Source organism: Pseudophryne corroboree, chromosome 5 (assembly GCF_028390025.1).
Source record: "Pseudophryne corroboree isolate aPseCor3 chromosome 5, aPseCor3.hap2, whole genome shotgun sequence".
NCBI classification, from domain to species: Eukaryota; Metazoa; Chordata; class Amphibia; order Anura; family Myobatrachidae; genus Pseudophryne; species Pseudophryne corroboree.
Genome location: NC_086448.1, coordinates 264,611,599 through 264,634,252, shown reverse-complemented (window position 1 = coordinate 264,634,252; position 22,654 = coordinate 264,611,599). Strand labels below are relative to the sequence as shown.

At 46.2% G+C, this 22,654-nt stretch overlaps 1 protein-coding gene across 2 annotated transcripts in view; it reads right to left on the bottom strand.

The window, feature by feature from the left end:
- GPD1L (glycerol-3-phosphate dehydrogenase 1 like) overlaps positions 1–4,507 on the bottom strand; it is a 112,407-nt gene extending 107,900 nt beyond the window's left edge. The window contains exon 1 of one of the 2 annotated variants that reach the window (XM_063922292.1): positions 4,211–4,507. In XM_063922292.1, the coding sequence (XP_063778362.1) occupies positions 4,211–4,260 (50 nt within the window). In that variant the 5' untranslated portion in view covers positions 4,261–4,507. The remainder of the gene's footprint in view (positions 1–4,210) is intronic. The other variant, XM_063922293.1, reaches the window with a different exon arrangement.
- Between the last annotated feature and the right edge of the window lie 18,147 nt (positions 4,508–22,654).

The window sequence follows — 22,654 nt, the reverse complement described above, 5'->3', positions numbered from 1 at the left end:
TAGGCAGGGTCTTCAGAGAGACACAGAAGTCAGAACCAGCCACACAGCGCCCCTTTAGCAAAAGTGAAGCTTAGCTGGGTCGCAAGAACTAACACCTCATTAGTGCTTATAATCTTAACACTGCTTTCCCCCTTCACTAAGATCCCCTGGTACCGCTGAGCAGACTTTGAGTCCCTGTGGAGGAGCTGCGCTTCCCTGTGAATGCTGCCCATCTGAGCTGCAGAGGGAAAATGGCTCCGGACAGCTGTAGGATCCGCTCTGAGAGAAGGGGCACAGCTTCCCGCATTTATTACACTGGCCTGAGGTAATATAATGTCCAACCAGGGGTTAAAACCCCTGTTAGATAGTTGTGGCCAGTATGGGTATCAATGGTGGCTCAGCGCGCCCCTCACAGCGGGACACACTTCAGTGTGTGCCTTCTGAGCCCCCTGGAGCACAGCCTGTACTCAGAGCTGCTCTCCCACCCTTGTATCACCATTCCCGCCGGCGACCCGCTAACCGGGACGCCGACGCTGTACTCCCCACTTTTCTATCTTCAAGCTCTGTTAGGGGGTGGCGGCGTGCTGCGGGAGGGTATGCTGAGCCGTGGTGTGGCTTGCGAATGGCTCCCTCAGGAGCTCAGTGTCCTGTCAGCAGAGAAATGGGACCATTAACTCTAAGGAAGTTGGGCCGTTCTCCCCCCTAAGTCCCATGAAGAAGTCAGACTGCTGCCAAACAGCCTGACTGAAAAAACAAACATTTAAAATAAAGGTGGAAAACTCTTCAGAAGATCTCCAAAGAGTGATCGACTCCTCCGGTCACATTTTCTAAACTGAGACTGGTAGGAGGGGAGCCAGCCCACACTATTGATTTCTTAAAGTGCCCATGGCTTCTAGTGGACCCGTCTATACCCCATGGTACTAGATGTGGACCCCAGTATCCTCTAGGATGTAAGAGAAATAAAATTGAGAGAGAATGTACCAACCAATCAGCTCCTGTCATTTTTCAAACATAGCCTGTAAAATGTAAAGCAGAAGCTGATTTGCTTTGTTAAATACCTAAAAAGCAAACATTTTAGTGATGATTACCGATACCCCTTTCACACCATCTGAGGCGGGTCGCACCCGGGAGCCTGACACGGGAGATCCCAGGGTGCAAGCCGCCTCAGGCACCCAGCCTCCACTGTCTGCAACCCCTCCAAGCGCCACCTGTACACACACGATGAATGGGAAACAGGTTGCATCGACCCGGCTCCCGTTCACACCGCACAACGAGCCAGGTTGAACACAAGTTCAAGCCTGCTCGCTACCAGGGTTGGAATACCAGGTCGCTCCACCCGGTATTTTTCCACTGGCACCTTTCAGACCACACATGAACACGGGTTATGCGTGCTCATGTGCCAATAATCCATGTTCATAGCTGGCGGTCTGAAAGGGGTATGACTTATTAGAGATCATATATTTCTGGTAGGACTGTCCCTGTGTTTGTATGATGCTTAGTCAAGTAGTTGGAAATATCCTCTTTTTAAGTTCTGAATTGACTATGGTAAGCTTCAGACAAAAGGAACACAAACAGTGACACAAGCGGCCTTTACATATGTTACTGAACCAAATTATACAGAGTATAGACTAATGGATTTATTCAGTTGTAAAATCATAAATCGTACTGCACTGCATCGTGCAAAAACAGCAACACGATCGCAGGCCCAGCAAAGTGCGATCGCATAGCGATTGCCAGGAAGTGATTGCATGTGGGAGGTTACATGGCGTTTGTGGGGAGGGGTTGGAAGAACGCAGGCGTGTTATGGCCGTTTCTTGGGGCGTGTATCGGAAGTCAGTTGCAATGGATTGACCCCTGAAAACATGGCATCTGTGCAACTGCATTCTCATTATTCTGAGGTCATCCTCAACTGGTGCTCGATTTCTGCATCTGCATTGCATTTATGCGACTGCACATGCAATATTACAAATGCACCAGTGGGTGTCTTTTTCCTTTCTGGCCGGCTCGTCACATGCAGGTTTTTTTTTTTTAGCAGAAGCAGGATTCAGAAAATTGCATTGTCTGAATAGTGATGCAACCTGAATGAGATCCTAAATCCACACAAGCATTATTTAACGGATATCCGGATGATAGGTTGACATGTTCAAAAGGTCGACATGAGATTTTTTTGGGGGAATTTTTCATCCTTTACCATTCACGTGGACTATGATTGGGAATAGTAACCTGTGCTAAGCACAGCTGTAGCAGAGTGAGGCACCTTGCCAGAAGCGTGGAGAGCGAAGCTAGCCATGCGAGGGAAAGCAGTACACTAACTGGGGTTTCACGAGCTGCAAGGTAAAATTTTACCCCCCCCCCCCCCCCCCAAAAAAAAAACCACATGAAAAACTCATGCTGGCCTTTTCGTGTGTCGACCATTTCCATGTAAACCTTTTGACCATTTGGTGTTGACCTAGACACAGTCAACCTTTTGACTGTCGATCTAATTATACCATAACCTATTTAAAGAGCTCTCCATGGTTCAGTTTTAAATTGTTAAATGGAGGAGAGACAGAGACTTTTACTGTATAACTAGACACATTCACTTCACTATGGATAGCCGAAGGGGGCTAAATCAGAGTACAAACATCTTCTTTCTTATAGTCAACAGCATAAAACTAGTTTAACTGGTTATAGAGACTTCTCCATAGAGAACTTGCCACAAATATAATACTTGGTTACATTGTCCTAGAGTACATCTTGATCGCCTAATGTACATTTCTATAGTAGCAGGAGTGTCGTGCAACACAGCTGTCCTGCCATGTAGAAACTGAACCACACATAGACCAAAAATGTTTACACTTACTTATTTGTATATAAATTCATTGTAATTGTCTATCTGGACATTGGGATATTTTCACAAAGGGGAAGGAGAAGAGCACACACATTTTACACATGGGCTGAGCAATGGTGGTGTTTTTCCCTTTAGGTAGTCTTTAAATGTAAATTGTATATCAAATATTTTAAGTAATTGGGAAGGACAGAATTCTTTATCGTTAAAAGGTTAAATCCCATATCTGATGCAGAAAACGTATGCGCTTTCATAAAACATGTTGTGAAGGTTTTGTTTTAAGCATTGACAAGAAATATTGCTGTACTGATCAAAGGAATTTACAAGCCTGTTTTGTCACTAAAGGGGGTAAAAACAAAAAAACAAAGTCAAAATGTACAAACAAAGATATTGAAATAGTACCCAACGGTGCGCATAGGCAGCTAGTCAGTGCAGTATCTTAAAAGGGGCTTTTCCAACCCCAAAACAGAATTGGTGAGAAAAGAAAAAAAGACACTACTTCACCAGCGCCTGCCCCGTTTAGAGCGGGGTCATCCACCTCTTACTTCCTGGTAACTGTTCGGTTCCTGGTGAACTGATGTGCGTCAGTTCTAAAGCGCATTTGGACCTTTGGTGGTCCCACCCAGCTGCAGCAAGGGGATCTCCCGGTCTCAGTCCCGTCCAGGCGTTAGGTCAGTCCAAAAGCATCGGTGTCACCATGTGGGGGAAGAAAGCAAGGTACCTTGCTTTCTTCCCCCACATGGTGACACCGATGCTTTTGGACTGACCGAACGCCTGGACGGGACTGAGACCGGGAGATCCCCTTGCTGCAGCTGGGTGGGACCACCAAAGGTCCAAATGCGCTTTAGAACTGACGCACATCAGTTCACCAGGAACCGAACAGTTACCAGGAAGTAAGAGGTGGATGACCCCGCTCTAAACGGGGCAGGCGCTGGTGAAGTAGTGTCTTTTTTTCTTTTCTCACCAAAAAAACAAAGTCCTTGCGGTTAAAACAACCCTAAAAGATAATGTGCACCGTAATAGTAGTAGTTACAAAAGTAAGTTTATGTTGTAGATTTTAAACCCATTCACCTATATGCACTCCAAAATGGGGAGAACTTCTGAAAAGTAATCTGCACTTTAGGTGATGCGTTGTAATCCATCTACCTAGCACATCATAGTATAGATTATTGCACTGTATTGTTACAATGTTACCAGTGTATATCATATCTTCTCATAATTGTGCAATGAAACAGTGGGTCATGTGAATTACAGAGGACATATGCAATGCAGTATCATTTGCAGGCCTCTGACCTTGGAAAATAAAGGAAAGGAAAGGAAAAAAAAAATGCATTAAAAATATACATTATCATTAACAGTAAGTACCGGGGTGCATGATGCCCCTCCAGGCTGCACTGCTCTTACCAGTTTCCTGAGCCCACGATGCACACTTTGAGGGGTCCTGCCAGCGCCATGGATGCTTGCACAGTGTATCTAGGGTCCGGAGTTGTGCAATGGAACCAACCACGCTTCCTGCTGCTGCTGCTGCTGCCGCCTGTTATTATTATGACTGTCTCTGGCACTTGCTGGATAGTGGAGGAGTGCCGGCCTGTGTGTCACTGAACAGCGACCTGTTCGGAGGAGCCGCACAGCATTTTGGGGATTGTAGTCCTGGCACCTCCCTTATGTCTGGTTTCAATGCATGCTGCTGTCTATGCTGCTGAGGACTCTTAGGTCTTTAGTGAAAAGTTTTTCATTGGTAGATAGTAAACAATGCAGGGGCAAACGCAGGATTTGCAGGAAGGGGGGAGGGTACGGAGGGGGTGGAGCCAAGCGTGGAGGTCAAGACTGAGGTGAACCAATATATACCTATATACCAATATATACCTATATTCAGGTCACATCGCTAATTGATGGCTGCAACCGCAATAACCCCGTTGGTGGCACTAGTGTGCACGCGCAGGACGGGACCTGATTTGATCACATTGACTGCGAACGCCTCTGCCTGATTGACAGGCAGAGGTGTTCACAGGGGTGGTCTCCAGTTTGCCGGCTGTCGGGATCCCGGCGCACAGTATACAGGCGTCGGAATCCCGACACCCGACATACCAACACCTTTTCTCCCTCTTGGGGGTCCACAACCCCCCTGGAAGGAGAATAAATAGCGTGGTGCACGTAGCGCGCCACCGTGCCCGCACCGTGGTGAGCGCAGCGAGCCAGCAAGGGGCTCATTTGCGCTTGCCCAGCTGTCGGTATGCCGGTGGTCGAGTTTCCGGCGCTGGTATGCTGGCCACCGGGAGCCCGGCCAGCGGCATACCAGACTACATCCGTTCGCAGGGCTGGCTGGGGGTGGCGATGGAGCGAAGCGGGGGGGAAACGGGGGCAGGGCGGCTGCATGACATCACACGCAGGGTTCAAATCCATTATTAGATTACATGAGTTTTGAAAGGAACAAAATAAGCAACAAAACGCCAAACCATATAGTTAATGGCTGTGCACATTGTGTTTGAACCAGTGGTAGAAACTTGTACTTTTTAAATAAAAAAATTCAGGGCGATGATGTGCTGATGGGGGCATATAAATAGGCTTACCAGGGTTAGATTTGGGTGGGTTATATTGTTTCTGTGCAGGGTAAATACTGGCTGCTTTATTTTTACACTGCAATTTAGATTTCAGTTTGACCAGACCCCACCCAAATCTATCTCTCTCTGCACATGAGATATATCTGTCCCCCCTGCGATGCAAAACCATGCCCATTAGAGAAAGATTTTGCTTTTGCGATCCATGCTCAATTCCTTTAAACGAGGACACTCATGGATTACACAGGTTCTGTGGCTTATCAAAACAGGTGAAATGCAACCTTAAAGTCAGCTAGCCACAGAACCTGTGTAATTCATTAGTGTCCCGGTTTAAAGGGATAGTACGGTAAGCCTAGATATAAAGAATCAACAGCGTGCAGAGATGCTGTAAGTGGGTGCCTCAGTCCTTGCACAGCAAGATTGCAGCTGCGCACATTTCGGAATCAGTCTCTTCACTGGGTACAGTGACAGTCTCATTGATTGCTGAACTGCCACTCACTCCCTGTAACTCACCATCCCATGCCTGCCTGGTTATAGTGAGTTACTCAACCGTCGCTTACTCAGCGATCTATCTAGCTTGTCGGTTACTTGCTTTGTGTTGTTCCAGTGTTGGGTCAGATTACATTTACTGTACATTTCACATGTCTATTTTCACTGTTACCTGTATATTGCCTGTAGGGCACTGCCGAAATTGTGGGGTATCTTACAAATAATAATAAGTAGGAAAGTATCAGGTGCGGATTGGGATGTAAAACCAGCCCGGGGATACAGCATGCCCGACTGGGAAGGACCCAGCAAATGACCTGCAGGAGCTTGCGATTGTGGGTGCACACTAGAAGATATGGGCGATATATCATTCCAGTCCACATCGTAATGAGATATTGGTTGATATATCGTATCGTCACATATATATCGTATCGTCAAATGTCCCAGCCATACTGGGGCTTGATAATAGCCCTTGCATATTGGTGACCACAGGTGCGTTCGGCTTCTACAAAGGGGGCTCGGTCATGACTCATGGGGGGGCGTGGCCTCAATGTCCCTCTGTCTTTGTATGCTGAGCAACCGATTAGAGTGCCGGGAGGCGCAGCTGCTCGGCCAGCCCCTGTCTACATGTGTGGGGCAGCCCAGCAGAGTCCCTGGAGGCTGCGTTGCTTGGCCAGCCCATCTCTTTAAGTAGCTGGACCAACCCATCAGGCTTTTGCTGGTGAAACCCTCTAGTAGTCTATGTGCTTCTTATCGCATTTTCCCCTGAGAGGGAACCAATGCATACCTGCCAGCGTTGCTCTGTGCATGGGCAGAAGAGCTCCTGGGTCCTAAACCCGAAAGTCATGTGTTTACAAAGGAGAGCTGTCCTTTGCGATACTGATCGCATATGTAAGTATATATGTGATTAGCATGAAGGCGGTAAGTGGCAGGATGTACACATTGCGGATGTGATGCTCAGTACATCCCGCCAGGGCCGCCATCAAGGGGTGCCCTGTGTACAGTTGACCCGGGCCCGGCCACTCTGATAGAGTGGAGGGTCCGGGTTGCTCAAACAGCCAGCCGTGGCCATTCCCGGCGGCCGCCGCCGCCAGTGAGACTGACCGCGGCTGCTACCAGTCAACAGCCCTCATATCCCGGCGCCTGCCGCCATTGAGACTGCCTGTGGCCGCTGCCGCTCCCCTTCTGCTGAGGCTATCATCGCGTGATTGCGGGCTGCTCCCCTCCGCCATCCGCCGCCTGCCCACCCGCTGCCGCTACTGCTGCCACCTGTCGCAGATCCACGCCGCCGATCACAATCAGCAAGCAGCACCTTGCTGTTTAATAAAGTTTTTTTGATCCGGTTGTGTCGCGGCGGGACGTCATGACGTCACGCCGCGTCAGTGAAGAGGAGCCGCGAAGAGGTAGGGATAGGAGGCCAGGAGCAGACAGCGTGGGAGAGAGCAGAGAGGACTTTCCGGACGGATTTGGAAAGGTAAGTATGTGTTTGTGTGTTTGTGACTCGTTTCTGAGAATGGGGCCCGGGGCTGGCTCAGTTACACTCTACACAGAAATAAGAAGAATTTAATACAACATTGGGGTGCTTGGAATCCACATGGAAGGTAAACAGATTTAAGTCTGGCGTTTGAAATGAGCAATATTTACATTCGTAACCACCTTCTACAGTTTTATTTTGATTGTCTGAATCGTTATTTTCTAGTGCCTGGCGTTCTCAGGCTTGGCGTTCTCTGGTGCGGAGTTCTCTGCGGGTGCTAGGAGTGGGGGGGGGGGGCTTCCTCAACATCAGAGTTCAATACTGCATCAGGGTCAGACTCTCTTGCAAGCACCATGCAAGGAGTTTTTGTTTTACGTTTACTTGCCATATTGTTCTAAAAAATCCTTATGAAATGAGCAAAAACAAAAAAGGCAGCCCAACGATCAACAGTCAGTAATGTCCTCTCTGTAGTTCCAAAATGGCTTTTATATCTTCAGTCTCTTGAGCAATTGATGCAGAGCTTCTAGCGTAGTCCTATCCAGTTAGGTTCATGATGGATATCTGATCTCGCTGTGCGCTCAGCTCTCCTCAGCAGTGGCCGCCGCCTCCTCCTGCATGGCGGCCATCTTACACACAGCAGCAGCCAATCAAAATAAAACTGTAGAAGGTGGTTACAAATGCAAATATTGCTCATTTCAAACGCCAGACTTAAATCTGTTTACCTTCCTTGTGGATTTATTTATTATTATTTATTTATTACCAGTTATTTATATAGCGCACACATATTTCGCAGCGCTGTACAGAGAATATTTGCCCATTCACATCAGGCACTGCCCCAGTGGAGCTTACAATCTATATTTCCTACCACATGTACACACAGACACATACACACTAGGGTTAATTTTTTGTTGGGAGCCAATTGACCTACCAATATATTTTTGGATTGTGGGAGGAAACCGGAATACCCGGAGGAAACCCACGCAAACACGGGGAGACTATACAAACTCCAAACAGTTAGGGACATGGTGGGAATCGAGCCCATGACCTCAGTGCTGTGAGGCAGTAATGCTAACCATTACACCATCCGTACTGGATTCCGAGCACCCCAATGTTGTATTAAATTCTACTTATTCCTGTGTGGAGTGTAACTTTCTCACTAAACGTTATGACTCCCTGAACGAAAACAATGTGAAATATCATCCTGGGGAAGACAACTTTAAGTTAACATTGGTTAAAAGCAACAACCAGTCAATTTTTAAACAAACTGTTAATGAGTGTGTGTGTTTGGGATGGGGGGCCCTGCCTATTTTGTCAGTCCCAGGCCCTACAGTTTCTGGTGGCAGCCCTGCATCCCGCATCCCGGTGTCTCTGTTTGGTTGGAATTTTGTTCCCCTCGCACCTGTCTTATCTGGGTCACTGGCTTTTTGAAAGGGCGGAGGAGACAGTATAGGTGGATCTTCTCACTACAGGGTACAAAGTAGTTAATTGACAACATTACTTTAGCCATGGGCAGTAAACAAGATGGCAGGGACAGTTACCGTGAGAAAAATCTGTTGTTGTACACCTGCTGCTTGCACTGCCCCTTCCCAACTCTCCGTCCTGACGTTTCTCTTCTTCAGACACTTTCATTCATCACAACAGCGTAACAGATTTCAGACATCTGATGATTGGACTATAATTGTGCCACATTAATTTATGATCACCAAGCACCAAGGGGAGGCCTCCAGATAATGGGGTAATTCAGAGTTGATCGCAGCAGCAAATTTGTTAGCAGTTGGGCAAAAGCATGGGACTGGGCCCTCATTCCAAGTTGTTCGCTCGTTCTTTTTCATCGCATCGCAGCGATTTTCCGCAAACTGCGCATGCGCAATGTTCGCACTGCGACTGCGCCAACTAAATTTGCTAAGAAGTTTGGTATTTTACTCACGGCTTTACGAGGTTTTTTCTTTGTTCTGGTGATCGTAGTGTGATTGACAGGAAGTGGGTGTTTCTGGGCGGAAACTGGACGTTTTATGGGTGTGTGTGAAAAAACGCTGCCGTTTCTGGGAAAAACGCGGGAGTGGCTGGAGAAACGGGGGAGTGTCTGGGCGAACGCTGGGTGTGTTTGTGACGTCAAACCAGGAACGAAACTGACTGAACTGATCGCAGTGGCAGAGTAAGTGTCGAGCTACTCAGAAACTGCTTAGAAATTTCTATTCGCAATTTTGAGAATCTTTCGTTCGCAATTTTGCTAAGCTAAGATTCACTCCCAGTAGGCGGCGGCTTAGCGTGTGCAATGCTACTAAAAGCAGCTTGCGAGCGAACAACTCGGAATGAGGGCCCATGTGCACTGTAGGGTGGGGGCAGATGTAACATGTGCAGAGAGAGTTAGATTTGGGTGTGGTGTGTCCAAACTGAAATCTAAATTGCAGTGTAAAAATTAAGCAGCCAGTATTTACCCTGCACAGAAACAAAATAACCCACCCAAATCTAACTCTCTCTGCACATGTTATATCTGCCCCCCCCCCCCTGCAGTGCACATGGTTTTGCCCATTTGTTAATAAACTTGCTGCTGCGATCAACTCAGAATTACCCCCCATGTTCACTGCAGGTGGGGCAGATATAATATGTGCAGAGAGAGTAAGATTTGGGTGGGTTATTTTGTTTCTGTGCAGGGTAAATACTGGCTGCTTTATTTTTATACTGCAACTTAGATTACAGTTTGAACACACCCCACCCAAATCTAACTCTCTCTGCACATGTTATATCTGCCCCCCCCCTGCAGTGCACATGTTTTGCCCAACTGCTAACAAATTTGCTGCTGCGATCAACTCTGAATTAGGCCCAAAGGTGGTCATTCCGAGTTGATCGCTAGCTGCATTTGTTCGCTGTGCAGCAATGAGGCAAAAAAACGACACTTCTGAGCATGCGTATGCGGCGCAATGCGCACGCGCAACGTACTATTACAACGAACGTTGTAGTTTCACACAGGGTCTAGTGATGCTTTTCAGTCACACTGGCTGCCGCAGAGTGATTGACATGAAGTGGGCGTTTCTGGGTGTCAACTGACCGTTTTCAGGGAGTGTTCGAAAAAACGCAGGCGTGCCAGGGAAAGCGCAGGCGTGGCTGGGCGAACGCAGGGCGTGTTTGTGACGTCAAAACAGGAACTGAACAGTCTGAAGTGATCGCAAGCGCTGAGTAGGTTTTGAGCTACTCTAAAACTGCACAAAAAAACTTTGCAGCCGCTCTGCGATCCTTTCGTTCGCACTTCTGCTAAGCTAAAATACACTCCCAGTGGGCGGCGGCATAGCGTTTGCACGGCTGCTAAAAACTGCTAGCGAGCGAACAACTCTGAATTACCCCCAATGTGGATTACATTTCACTCACAACAGCAAAGTTCCTAGTAAAGATGAAGCACACTGGAGGCTAGATTTGTGGGTGTAATGTATAAAGATGATCAGCAGATGGCAGTAGGTGACTGGAGACTGACTGCCAAGTGATAAAAAAAAAAAAGACTGATATAGAATATGTAGTAAAACAAAGGAATTCAGGAATATATAGTTTTTGGGCCTGATTCAGAGGATGCAGTGGCAGTATTGTACGCAAGCGGGCAATGTTTTCAGTCTATGCATGCGTCCGAGCTGCACAGCGCCTGTTCCAGTGGTTACTGCTGTAAGACGCAGACCAAAATGACACACAGAGATGCAGGCCATGCGCAGGCATGTTACGAGCGCGTCACAATCAGCAATTGTATCTAAAGACTGCACTGACACAGGCGGCCATATTTAGATGGAGAAATTGCACCTGTCACAGGGTAGGTGACCGTGCAATCTTCAGTTTTGTGACCGATAGAGGAAAAAGCATGTGTAATACAGTGTCTGTAGGGGATATGGGGCCTGATTCAGAGTTGGACGCACATCATGCGTGGCTGCGATTTCTCATGGTTAACAATATACAAATGTCAGCATGAGTATTCCTCATATGTACTTCCGTGTGACGGACTGAGCAATCCCTGCAACACCCACTTTGCACATCTGAGCAATGCTCAACTAAGCTGGTGGATCCGATCTCTCCACCATCAACGCACCATCGGTTGCAACATGGACTCCTCTAGCAGCCCCTGCCTGGCACCCGGCCTCCCTTGTAACATTCTCACAATATGGACACTGTGGCTGCAGTGCTAGGAATGAGATTGCAGTCATATGTTGAAACATGCCCATGACACTCCCATAACTGGCCCATGACAGTCCCTCTTTTTGCAACCACTTTAGGTCACATCCACCCTTAAACACCCATGGATTGTGGACACCATTTGTCTGCAAATCCATGCACCATCCCAGACATTGGTTCATGCATGCACAGTAAGGGTTTCCTAGTCATTTTGTGCATGTGCAGTAGCAAATAATTGTTCTGGAAATGTCGAACACCGAATGTCTCTGCCTGTCAATCAGGCAGGGGCTGTTGGAAAAATGCGAGCCACACGTAGGACCCGCTCTGCACATGTGCAGTAGGGGTCCTGTGCCTGCGCAGTTTCCTGATAATTTGCAAGTATGTGTATACCCAATTAATCAGAGTAATGTTTTCAGAATAATCTCACTTTCTCCAACTACATTCCATTATGAGATTAAAAAAAATGAAGGAAAGTTAACACAAACAGCAGCCAAAGGGGCCGCTTAACCATTCTATTAAAGTTTAACTCAATGTCAGGCAAAAGTTCTAAATAAAGGTTTTACATTTCTCTCAACATTCAATCATATTTGACATGTTTGTGTAACGTAAAGTAGCAATACAATGTAAAAATGCAGACAGACTGACAACCACCACCTGACAGGGCCAGTGCAAGGTTTCTCAGCACCCTAAGGAAAATTCCATCCTACTATCCCCCAATACTCACTTCCTAGCCCCTCAGGTAAAAGTGCAGAGGCGCTGTCTTACAAGTTCCACAGCCACTGCCTGCATTAAAGGGGTGATTCAGACCTGATCGTAGATGTGCTAAATTTGATCGTAGCTGTGCTAAATTTAGCACTTCTACGATCAGTTTCCCTGACAAGCGGGAGGACACCCACCACAGGGCTAGTCCACCCCGCATGTCAGTCCCTGCCCCATCGTAGAAGTATAAAAGCATCGCACAGCAGCGATGCTTTTGTACTGAAGTAGTAGCTCCCAGCCAGCGCAGCTCCTGCGCGCTGGCAGGGAGCTACTCGTCGCTGCCCGGGTCATAGAGTCTGCGTGTGACGACACGCAGCCGCCGCATCCTCCTCCCCGCAAAACGGTCCGGGCACGCCTGCGTTGCCCAGACTGCGCCCCCTAAACACTGGCTAAATGCCTCCGGCCCGCCCTCCTGCCCAGCGACCGCCTCTGCCTGTCAATCAGGGCTACGACAGCCGTCGGCTGTCTGCCATGTGCTGGCGCACTGCGGCGTCGGTGCATGCGCACTTCAGACCTGATTGCTGCTGTGCAAACACGCACAGCAGTAATCAGGTCTGAATTAGTCCCTAAGTACAACAACGCTATCTCTCTCATACCATTATCACACATACATGGAAGCCCAGGGTTTTTGCAAGCGAACCCAGGACTTCTGTATGTGTGAATGCAAACTACCTGGGACTCCAGAACCCTGCTCCCGACCAGGATCACAGAGACCTGAGAATTTGTCGGCTTGCTAAACCCGGAAAATTCCCGGGTCACATGTCTGAAAGTGGTATCAGAGATATTCTTAATTTTGTTATAGGCAGACTGAGCAGCGCTGCCTAGATCCCAGTGCACTGGGCAGATGCCCAAAATAGGAATTTAATACCTACCGGTAATTCCTTTTCTCGTAGTCCGTAGTGGATAATGGGGAATAGTATATTACCATGGGGTATAGTTCGGGTCCACTGGAGCCTGGCACTTTAAGAAATGAATAGTGTGTGCTGGCTCCTCCCCTCTATGCCCCTCCTAGCAGACTCAGTCTAGGAAACTGTGCCTGAGGAGACAGACATACTTTCAGAGAAGGATATAACATATAGGCCCTCATTCCGAGTTGTTCGCTCGCTAGCTGCTTTTAGCAGCCGTGCAAACGCTAAGCCGCTGCCCTCTAGGAGTGTATATTAGCTTAGCAGAAGTGCGAACGAAAGGATCGCAGCGCTGCTACAAAAATAGATTGTGCAGTTTCTGAGCAGCTCGAGACCTACTCCTAGCTTGCAATTACTTCAGACTGTTTAGTTCCTGTTTTGACGTCACAAGCACGCCCTGCGTTTGGCCAGCCACGCCTGTGTTTTCCCAGGCACGCCTGCGTTTGTATCTGACACGCCTGCGTTTTTCCACACACTCCACAAAAACGGTCAGTTACCTTCTAGAAACACCCACTTCCTGTCAATCACTCTGCGGACAGCAGTGCGATTGAAAAGCGTTGCTAGACCTTATGTGAAACTGCATCGGCTGTTGTGAAAGTACGTCGCGCGTGCGCATTGTGCCGCATACGCATGCACAGAAGTGCCATTTTTTTGCCTGATCGCTGCGCAGCGACCGGAAACAGCTAGCGAACAACTCGGAATGACCACCATAAAGCGGTGAGGTAACAAACCAACACACAAACAATAAGGTAGCAGAGCTAACCAGAACAGAGGAAAGCAACGCTAACAATAGAAGGATAGCAGCGCTAACCAAACATGGAACAGGGAAGCAACAGCAAACCCATCCAGTTACACTTACAACCAGGTAAGCAGGAAACGAAGCACTGAGGCGGGCGCCCAGTATCCACTATGGATTACGAGAAAGGAACAGGGCCGGTTCAAGGGCGCAGAGCGCCCCGGGCAGGAAAGGGGCGTGGTCTAATACAGGGGGCGTGGTGAGTCACGCCCCCCTGTACATTGAAAGCGCCGCTTGAATGCTGAGCGGTGCGCGATGACGTCATTACCAGTTCGCAACATCTGGTAATTTCCCTCATTACTCCCCACCTCAGCTCTAAATGCTGCTATAACTATTGTATTACAATTGTACATCTCCCCATTGTGTATTTTTTGTGCATCCATATATTGTAATGCATCATATATGGCTTTTTATTATTTGTACTAAATAAATGCTTATGTTTTACCTATAATACAAAACGGTATTTCACTATGCACACAAAATTTCTTCTCATTTTCCATATGTTATCCATATGAATTTCCAAACGAATCTGGGAATCTCGTGAGACAACAACAGATAGAGGAGCGCAGGATAAGTCCCCTTTACTCATATTTTTTCTTTGACACATGTGGTGAAGGGTTTGGGAACCTTCTTTGTAGAAAAGGGGTGCTATCCAGCAGCTTTAGCTTTGCGCACTAAGATCTTCCTTGCATTCTATTTTTTGTTATTGTATATTCCCGAATAAGGCGGATCACTGTGCTGCATTATGTTCAAAATTAGAGAGAGTCGTAAGAACACTTTTGATTATGTCTTCAGGGAAAATGGTGATTCAGTCATCCTTGTAGATGAAAACCTTGAGAGTATTACTAAAAAATTAGAAAAAGTACTCTTGAAGGAAAATAGGATCTGGTGGGAGGCACTCACATTAGAAAAATATCTCTCCCACAAGATAATTCCAAAAGGCTTATTAATAAAGAAAACAGCCTCTTTCCGTTCATCAGATGAGGGTTTCGATCAGGAATGGAGTAAAATCCTGGAGACTTGCTCTCTAGACCTCATCAACCTCATCATTTTAGATAGGAAACAGGAATTAGAAAAATTAGAAGTAGAAATTAGTAACTATAAAACCTTGATACATCCTTTCAAGGACCTGCCTGAATTCAAAGAGATAGAAAAAAGGATCGAGACCAATCTTAAAAAAAGTGAGAAGGCGATCATTGAAAGGAAGGTACGGAAATTTAATAGAGACAAGGTTAGGAAACCGAGTGAAACAGACTCCGTGGAGGAAGATGAAGACGAAGGAAGCGACTGTGAGTGCATGACACCTGTACGAAGTAACCAAGTTCACACAGAGAGAGAGAACCCTACCGAAAGCGAGGAATTAAGATATCCGGTCCAAAGAAGAGATGCTCACTCCGATAGAGATGAGGGCTACACGGACCCCCAATTAAGACCATTAAAATGGAGGGGAAAATCTAGAGTAAGATTTTCCAGAAGATCTGACCAAGACTGGAGAAGAACCGAGTCGCCGAGATGGAGAACAAAATCATACTACCATCCAGACCAGGAAAGGAAGACACATCGCCCAGATTGGGAAAGGGAGACCTATCCAGTCCAGGAGAGGAGAGATTACAGAAAGAACTACACAACTAATAGATATGGTATTCTAGAGGACACCAACAATATTTCTGGATCGCCTTTTTTAGCGAGGGACCACCGGAGGAGATATATAAAGTAGTTAAACGGGGTTCCAGAGGAGGCAGACCAAATAAAAAACCGAAACCACGTAAAAATAAAAACAAAAAGAACAAGAAGAGACAAACAGGTCCAAAAGGGGCAAAATCCAAATCAACGATAGAAGGGAAAATTAAAATCTTTAACCTTAGCAAACATGTGTTAGCAAAAGAGGAGATTTCTGTCCTCGAAAAAGGTTTAAAGTTTGCACCTTCCTTACCTTTGAATAAGTTCAATACCTTCGTGGATTTGAATAAATTCATACGAAAATTAAGTCTTAAGAAATTCTTCATCAATAATCCAGTGGAAGAACCCGTGGAAGTCCCAAATACCCCCTTCAAGCCGAGATCGATTTTCAATCCGGTTCATATGAGAGGGAATTTCATTGAGACATTTTTGAAACTAGTATCGGACGACATAAAAGATATGGAACCAAAACTACATAATCATAATTTGACTATGAAGGAACGCCAAGCCCTTAAAAGGTTAAAAGACAATGAAGAATTGGTCATCAAGCCCGCTGATAAAGGGGGAGGTGTGGTCATTATGTCTAAAGAAGAATACAATCAAGAGGTGATGAATCAGCTGAATGATGGTCATACCTATGGAAAAATGAAGACAGACCCCACCATGAATATCCTTGATAAATTACACACCCTCCTAACTAAGTATAAAGAAATAGGGACGTTGTCTGACAAGGAATTTAATTTCCTATATAATAAGGAACCCGTGGTACCCTTACTATATGTATTGCCAAAGATACATAAGGATCCGATTAAACCACCAGGAAGACCGATTGTGTCAGGCATCGGCTCGGTAACATCAAATCTGTCTGAATACATAGATTACCATCTACAGCCCCTGGTCAGCAAATATCCATCCCACTTGAAGGACACCACGGATTTCCTAAGAGTTTTAGAGGACCTGAAATGGAAAGATGGATTCACAATGGTGTCAGCTGATGTAAAATCGCTTTACACCATTATTGACCATGAGGACGGTCTATCTGCACTCAGAGAAGCTTTAAATGGAACTTCCATGGACACAAATTTGAAGACCTTCATAAAAGAGGGAGTAAAATTTATATTAGAGAACAATTACTTCTCTTTTAATAATGTGTTCTATTTACAAAGAATCGGAACCGCAATGGGCACCAGGTTCGCCCCGAGTTACGCTAACATCTTTATGGGACAGTGGGAGGAAGACACTATATGGAACCACTGTCCCTTTGGGGCGAACCTGGTGACCTGGAAGAGATATATCGATGATGTCTTCTTCATCTGGGAAGGCGATGATGAATCTCTCAAAGAGTTTTGCACGTATCTGAATTCGAACACCAAAAATATTCAGTTTACGTTTGAAAGTAGTCAATCCACTACGAACTTCTTGGATATTACGGTATCAGTCGACAAAGATGGACTTAATACCAGCAATTACATCAAACCCACGGACTCGGGAGCATATATAGGCATTACCAGCTGCCATCATCCCAACTGGCTGGATTCAATTCCAGGCAGTCAGTTTAGGCGCCTACGACGCAACTGTACCAAACCAGAAACCTTTGAAAATCAGGCTGGAGAACTACAGGATAAATTCCTAGCATCAGGATATGACCCGGGGAAAGTACTTGTCTCACGTGTCGGAGCATCAGATTTGAATAGGAAAGATCTATTAACCAGTAAGGAAAAAACTCAAAATAGTAGGAATTACGACTGGTCTTTCATTACTACATTTAGCAGTCAGTATAGGTCTTTGGAGAGTACGCTAAAGAGACACTGGAATATTCTCCGCAAGGACCCAGTAATAGGCAGCCTATTACCAGCCAAGCCAAAATGTATTTTTAAAAAAGCACCGAACATCAAGACCAGTGTGGTAAAAAGTGCTCAGACCACCACCAAGAAAATGAATACTATAAAATCGAAAGGTTTCTTTCGCTGTGGAAGCTGTTTAGGATGCAGAGGAATTACAGGGTCCGGAAGTAAAATTACAGAAGTCACTATTAATAAAACTAACTTCAAAATCTTGGACTTTGTTACATGTAATACAAACAATGTCATCTATGCCATTGAGTGCAGTTGTGGGCTCTGGTATATTGGCAGAACCTCCCGCCCGCTCAAAGTAAGGATAGGGGAACATCTGAGGAATATAAGAAAATCACTCACTACCCATGCCCTATCAGAACACTTCCGCATAGTTCACCAGAGTAAGTGTAGTGAAATCAAACAGTTTTGCGGCATACGATACATTAAGGGCGATTGGAGACGCAAGGACATTGCTGCACAGTTGGCCAGAGCCGAAATGAAGGCAATATACCAGCTAGGGACATTAAAACCTGGGGGTATTAATTGCGACTTTGAGATCAAATGGTTTTTATAAGAAAAATTTTTTGGGGTTCATACAGTGTTATATTTCCAGACAGGATAGGGGATTGATTATGGAAAGATATGGGAATTCTGGCTTTATCAATAGCATTTTCCCTTTGTTTAATTACCAGGTTATTTAACACTTGAATATTTTAGCAGAAGGTTTTAATATAAAAATATAAAAAGATTTTTTAATATAGAAAAAAATTTTAATATAAGATTTTATTGAATGAATTTGTTTAATATTATAATGTTCCTCAAATTGTGTCCATATCTTCCTCCAATTCCCCCGATCACTGAGGACGCAAAGAAATATAAGATCCTCCCCTTTGTTTAGGTCTGTCAAGGGAAGTGCCGTTACGCGATTAGAAGGACAGAACAAGCAAAGGAGAACGTCACAGGAAGTGACGTGACGCTACTCCACTAATCGGACCACGGACACTTTCACCAGATATCCCGGTGTGGATGTCTTTTTGCCAACAGGCGATCGCAGACGAGAGGAGTGGATCCGGAGCGGACGGATGAATGCGGGCGATATCAACAAGATGACGGAAGGAACTAATACTGTGAAGGACGCACTGATCACCATGGAAACGAGTGGGCTTTCCGGAAGTGTTTGCCGGTAGTTGACAAACACTACCATGACAACGGGGACTAATCCGGAAACCATAGGATGTAGCAGCGGATCACGGGACACGGCTAGGTGATTAACTTGTATAGGACACAGCTGCTGCATCTATGGTACGGTTGGTCAGGGATAATTTAAAAACACACGTCAGCAGCTTAAACCAATACACCTTGAAAAAGACCTCAGTCAGAGGTAGAAACGCGTCGGTGTTCACAGGACGCTGAGGAGGGCAGCAGGAGAGAGATTATCTGTTCCAGTACGGCGAGGTTCAGGGGATTCCCGGGTTTCCCTGCACTAAATTAACCCGCAAGCTGGCTCAGAACTGTTTATTCAGTTCGCAACATCTGGTAATTTCCCTCATTACTCCCCACCTCAGCTCTAAATGCTGCTATAACTATTGTATTACAATTGTACATCTACCCATTGTGTATTTTTTGTGCATCCATATATTGTAATGCATCATATATGGCTTTTTATTATTTGTACTAAATAAATGCTTATGTTTTACCTATAATACAAAACGGTATTTCACTATGCACACAAAATTTCTTCTCATTTTCCATATGTTATCCATATGAATTTCCAAACGAATCTGGGAATCTCGTGAGACAACAACAGATAGAGGAGCGCAGGATAAGTCCCCTTTACTCATATTTTTTCTTTGACACATGTGGTGAAGGGTTTGGGAACCTTCTTTGTAGAAAAGGGGTGCTATCCAGCAGCTTTAGCTTTGCGCACTAAGATCTTCCTTGCATTCTATTTTTTGTTGAAGTATAAGCTTGTTGGGTAGTTAATTTGAGCCAACAAGCAATGGACTGCTTGGAGGCAGGACGACCAATCTTTGTAGCACCATAGTGGATGAAAAGAGAGTCAGACTTCCTGTGACAAGCCGTCCTGTTGATGTAAATCCTCAAAGCCCTCACCACATCCAGGGACTTTGGAGCAACTAAAGTGTCTGATAAGACCGGAACCACAATTGGTTGGTTTGTATGAAAGGCGGACACTACTTTTGGTAAAAACTGTGGGTGAGTGCTGAGCTCCACCCTATCCTCATGAAATACCAAGTATGGGCACTTGCAAGGCAAGGCTTCCAATTCTGAAACTCACCTAGCCGAAGCCAAAGCCAGTAACATAACAATCTCCCACGTCAGGTATTTTAAGTCAACCATATGCAAGGGTTCAAACCAATCCGACTGGAGAAAGGTCAACAGCACATTGAGGTCCCACGGTGCAATGGAAGGAGCAAAGGGTGGCTGAATGTGCAGCACCCCCTTAAGAAAGGTCTGAACTTCAGGAAGTACCACTAGTTGTTTCTGGAAGTCTGGATAGACGAACGGTCCTTATTGAAGAAGGTCCTTGTGAAGCTGCAGAGGCCAGGGTTCCTCCAATGACAGGGTCAGGAGGTCCACATACCAGGCCTGTCAAGGCCAATCCGGGGCAATGAGAATTGCCTGAACCCTTTCCTTTTTGAGTCTTTTGAGAACTCTTGGGATTAGCGAAATTGGAGGAAACAGGTAAACGAACTGGTAAGGCCAATGCGTCGTCAGAGCGTCTACCGCAACCGCCTGTTTTTTGTTTTTAATGCCCGCTATCCGGTCCTACGGCCGGCATTCGGAGCCCCACCCCCTTGTGGCTGTATACCGTGATTCGGGGGTCAGAGCAGAGGGGGTGGAGCTAATAAGAGAGAATTGATATAGAATTATGTCATATTGGCTCTGCCCCCTTCCGAATAGCGGCATTTTTGCCGTGGGGGTGGGGCCTAATGGTAAACTGTGTCCCTGGCTCCCAGCAATATCTCCTGGCTGCGGCATCCTCACCCCTTTCCCCAGGGCAGGCTTCAGTGTGAGTGTGTGCACAGTTTGTGCTCTGTGTATACTGTATGTATGTATATATGTTCTATTAGTGTATATGTATGTCTATAATTTCTATGTGTGACTATGTGTTTTATGTGTATGTTATGTATTCGTGTGTATGTGAGTGTATGAGATCTATGCAACGTGTGTGTGTATATATATATATATATATATATATATATATATATACTGCTCAAAAAAATAAAGGGAACACTAAAATAACACATCCTAGATCTGAATGAATGAAATATTCTTATTAAATACTTTGTTCTTTACATAGTTGAATGTGCTGACAACAAAATCACACAAACATTACCGATCAAAATCAAATTTATTAACCCATGGAGGTCTGGATTTGGAGTCACACTCAAAATGAAAGTGGAAAAACACACTACAGGCTGATCCAACTTTGATGTAATGTCCTTAAAACAAAAAAAAATTAGGCTCAGTAGTGTGTGTGGCCTCCACGTGCCTGTATGACCTCCCTACAATGCATGGGCATGCTCCTGATGAGGTGGCGGATGGTCTCCTGAGGGATCTCCTCCCAGACCTGGACTAAAGCATCCGCCAACTCCTGGGCAGTCTGTGGTGCAACGTGGCGTTGGTGGATGGAGCGAGACATGATGTCCCAGATGTGCTCAATTGGATTCAGGTCTGGAAAACGGGCGGGCCAGTCCATAGCATCAATGCCTTCATCTTGCAGGAACTGCTGACACACTCCAGCCACATGAGGTCTAGCATTGTCTTGCATTAGGAGGAACCCAGGGCCAACCGCACCAGCATATGGTCTCACAAGGGGTCTGAGGATCTCATCTTGGTACCTAATGGCAGTCAGGCTACCTCTGGCGAGCACATGGAGGGCTGTGTGGCACCCCAAAGAAATGCCACCCCACACCATTACTGACCCACTGCCAAACCAGTCATGCTGTAGGATGTTGCAGGCAGCAGAACGTTCTCCTTGGCATCTCCAGACTCTGTCATGTCTGTCACATGTGCTCAGTGAGAACCTGCTTTCATCTGTGAAGAGCACAGGGCGCCAGTGGCGAATTTGCCAATCTTGGTGTTCTCTGGCACATGCCAAACGTCCTGCACGGTGTTGGGCTGTAAGCACAACTCCCACCTGTGGATGTCGGGCCCTCACACCACCCTCATGGAGTCTGTTTCTGATCGTTTGAGTAGACACATGCACATTTGTGGCTTGCTGGAGGTCATTTTGCAGGGCTCTGGCAGTGCTCCTCCTGTTCCTCCTTGCACAAAGGCGGAGGTAGCGGTCCTGCTGCTGGGTTGTTGCCCTCCTACGGCCTCCTCCACGTCTCCTGATGTACTGGCCTGTCTCCTGGTAGCGCCTCCATGCTCTGGACACTACGCTGACAGACACAGCAAACCTTCTTGCCACAGCACGCATTGATGTGCCATCCTGGATGAGCTGCACTACCTGAGCCACTTGTGTGGGTTGTAGACTCCGTCTCATGCTACCATTAGAGTGAAAGCACCGCCAGCTTTCAAAAGTGACCAAAACATCAGCCAGAAAGCATAGGAGCTGAGAAGTGGTCTGTGGTCACCACCTGCAGAACAACTCCTTTATTGGGGGTGTCTTGCTAATTGCCTATAATTTCCACCTGTTGTCTATTCCATTTGTACAACAAACAGCATGTGAAATTGATTGTCAATCAGTGTTGCTTCCTAAGTGGACAGTTTGATTTCATAGAAGTGTGATTGACTTGGAGTTACATTGTGTTGTTTAAGTGTTCCCTTTCTTTTTTTGAGCAGTACATATATATATATATATATATATATATATATATATATGTATCGCAAATAGACTCCGGCACTCCAGTCCTCCCCCTCAGGGTGTACCTCGCTCCGGTGCCCTCCCCAGGGATCCTCTCCCTAACATGTACCAACAATCAAAATCAGAGGCGGCACTCGGAGTCTTTGAAAGCAGTGAAAAAGCTGTATTAGTGAGGTCAACGTTTCGGGGACCACCTCCCCGTCTTCAGGACAAACACACAGTGACAATGGTGAGCAATAAATACACACTTACCCCCCTCCTCTTTCTGATGTCCCCGCCAGCGTCCGCCGCAGACACGCCAACCGCACTTCCTGTCCAGTGTTCTGCATGTTTCGTCTATACCGGAAGTGACGTGTCGTTGTGGCCCGCGTG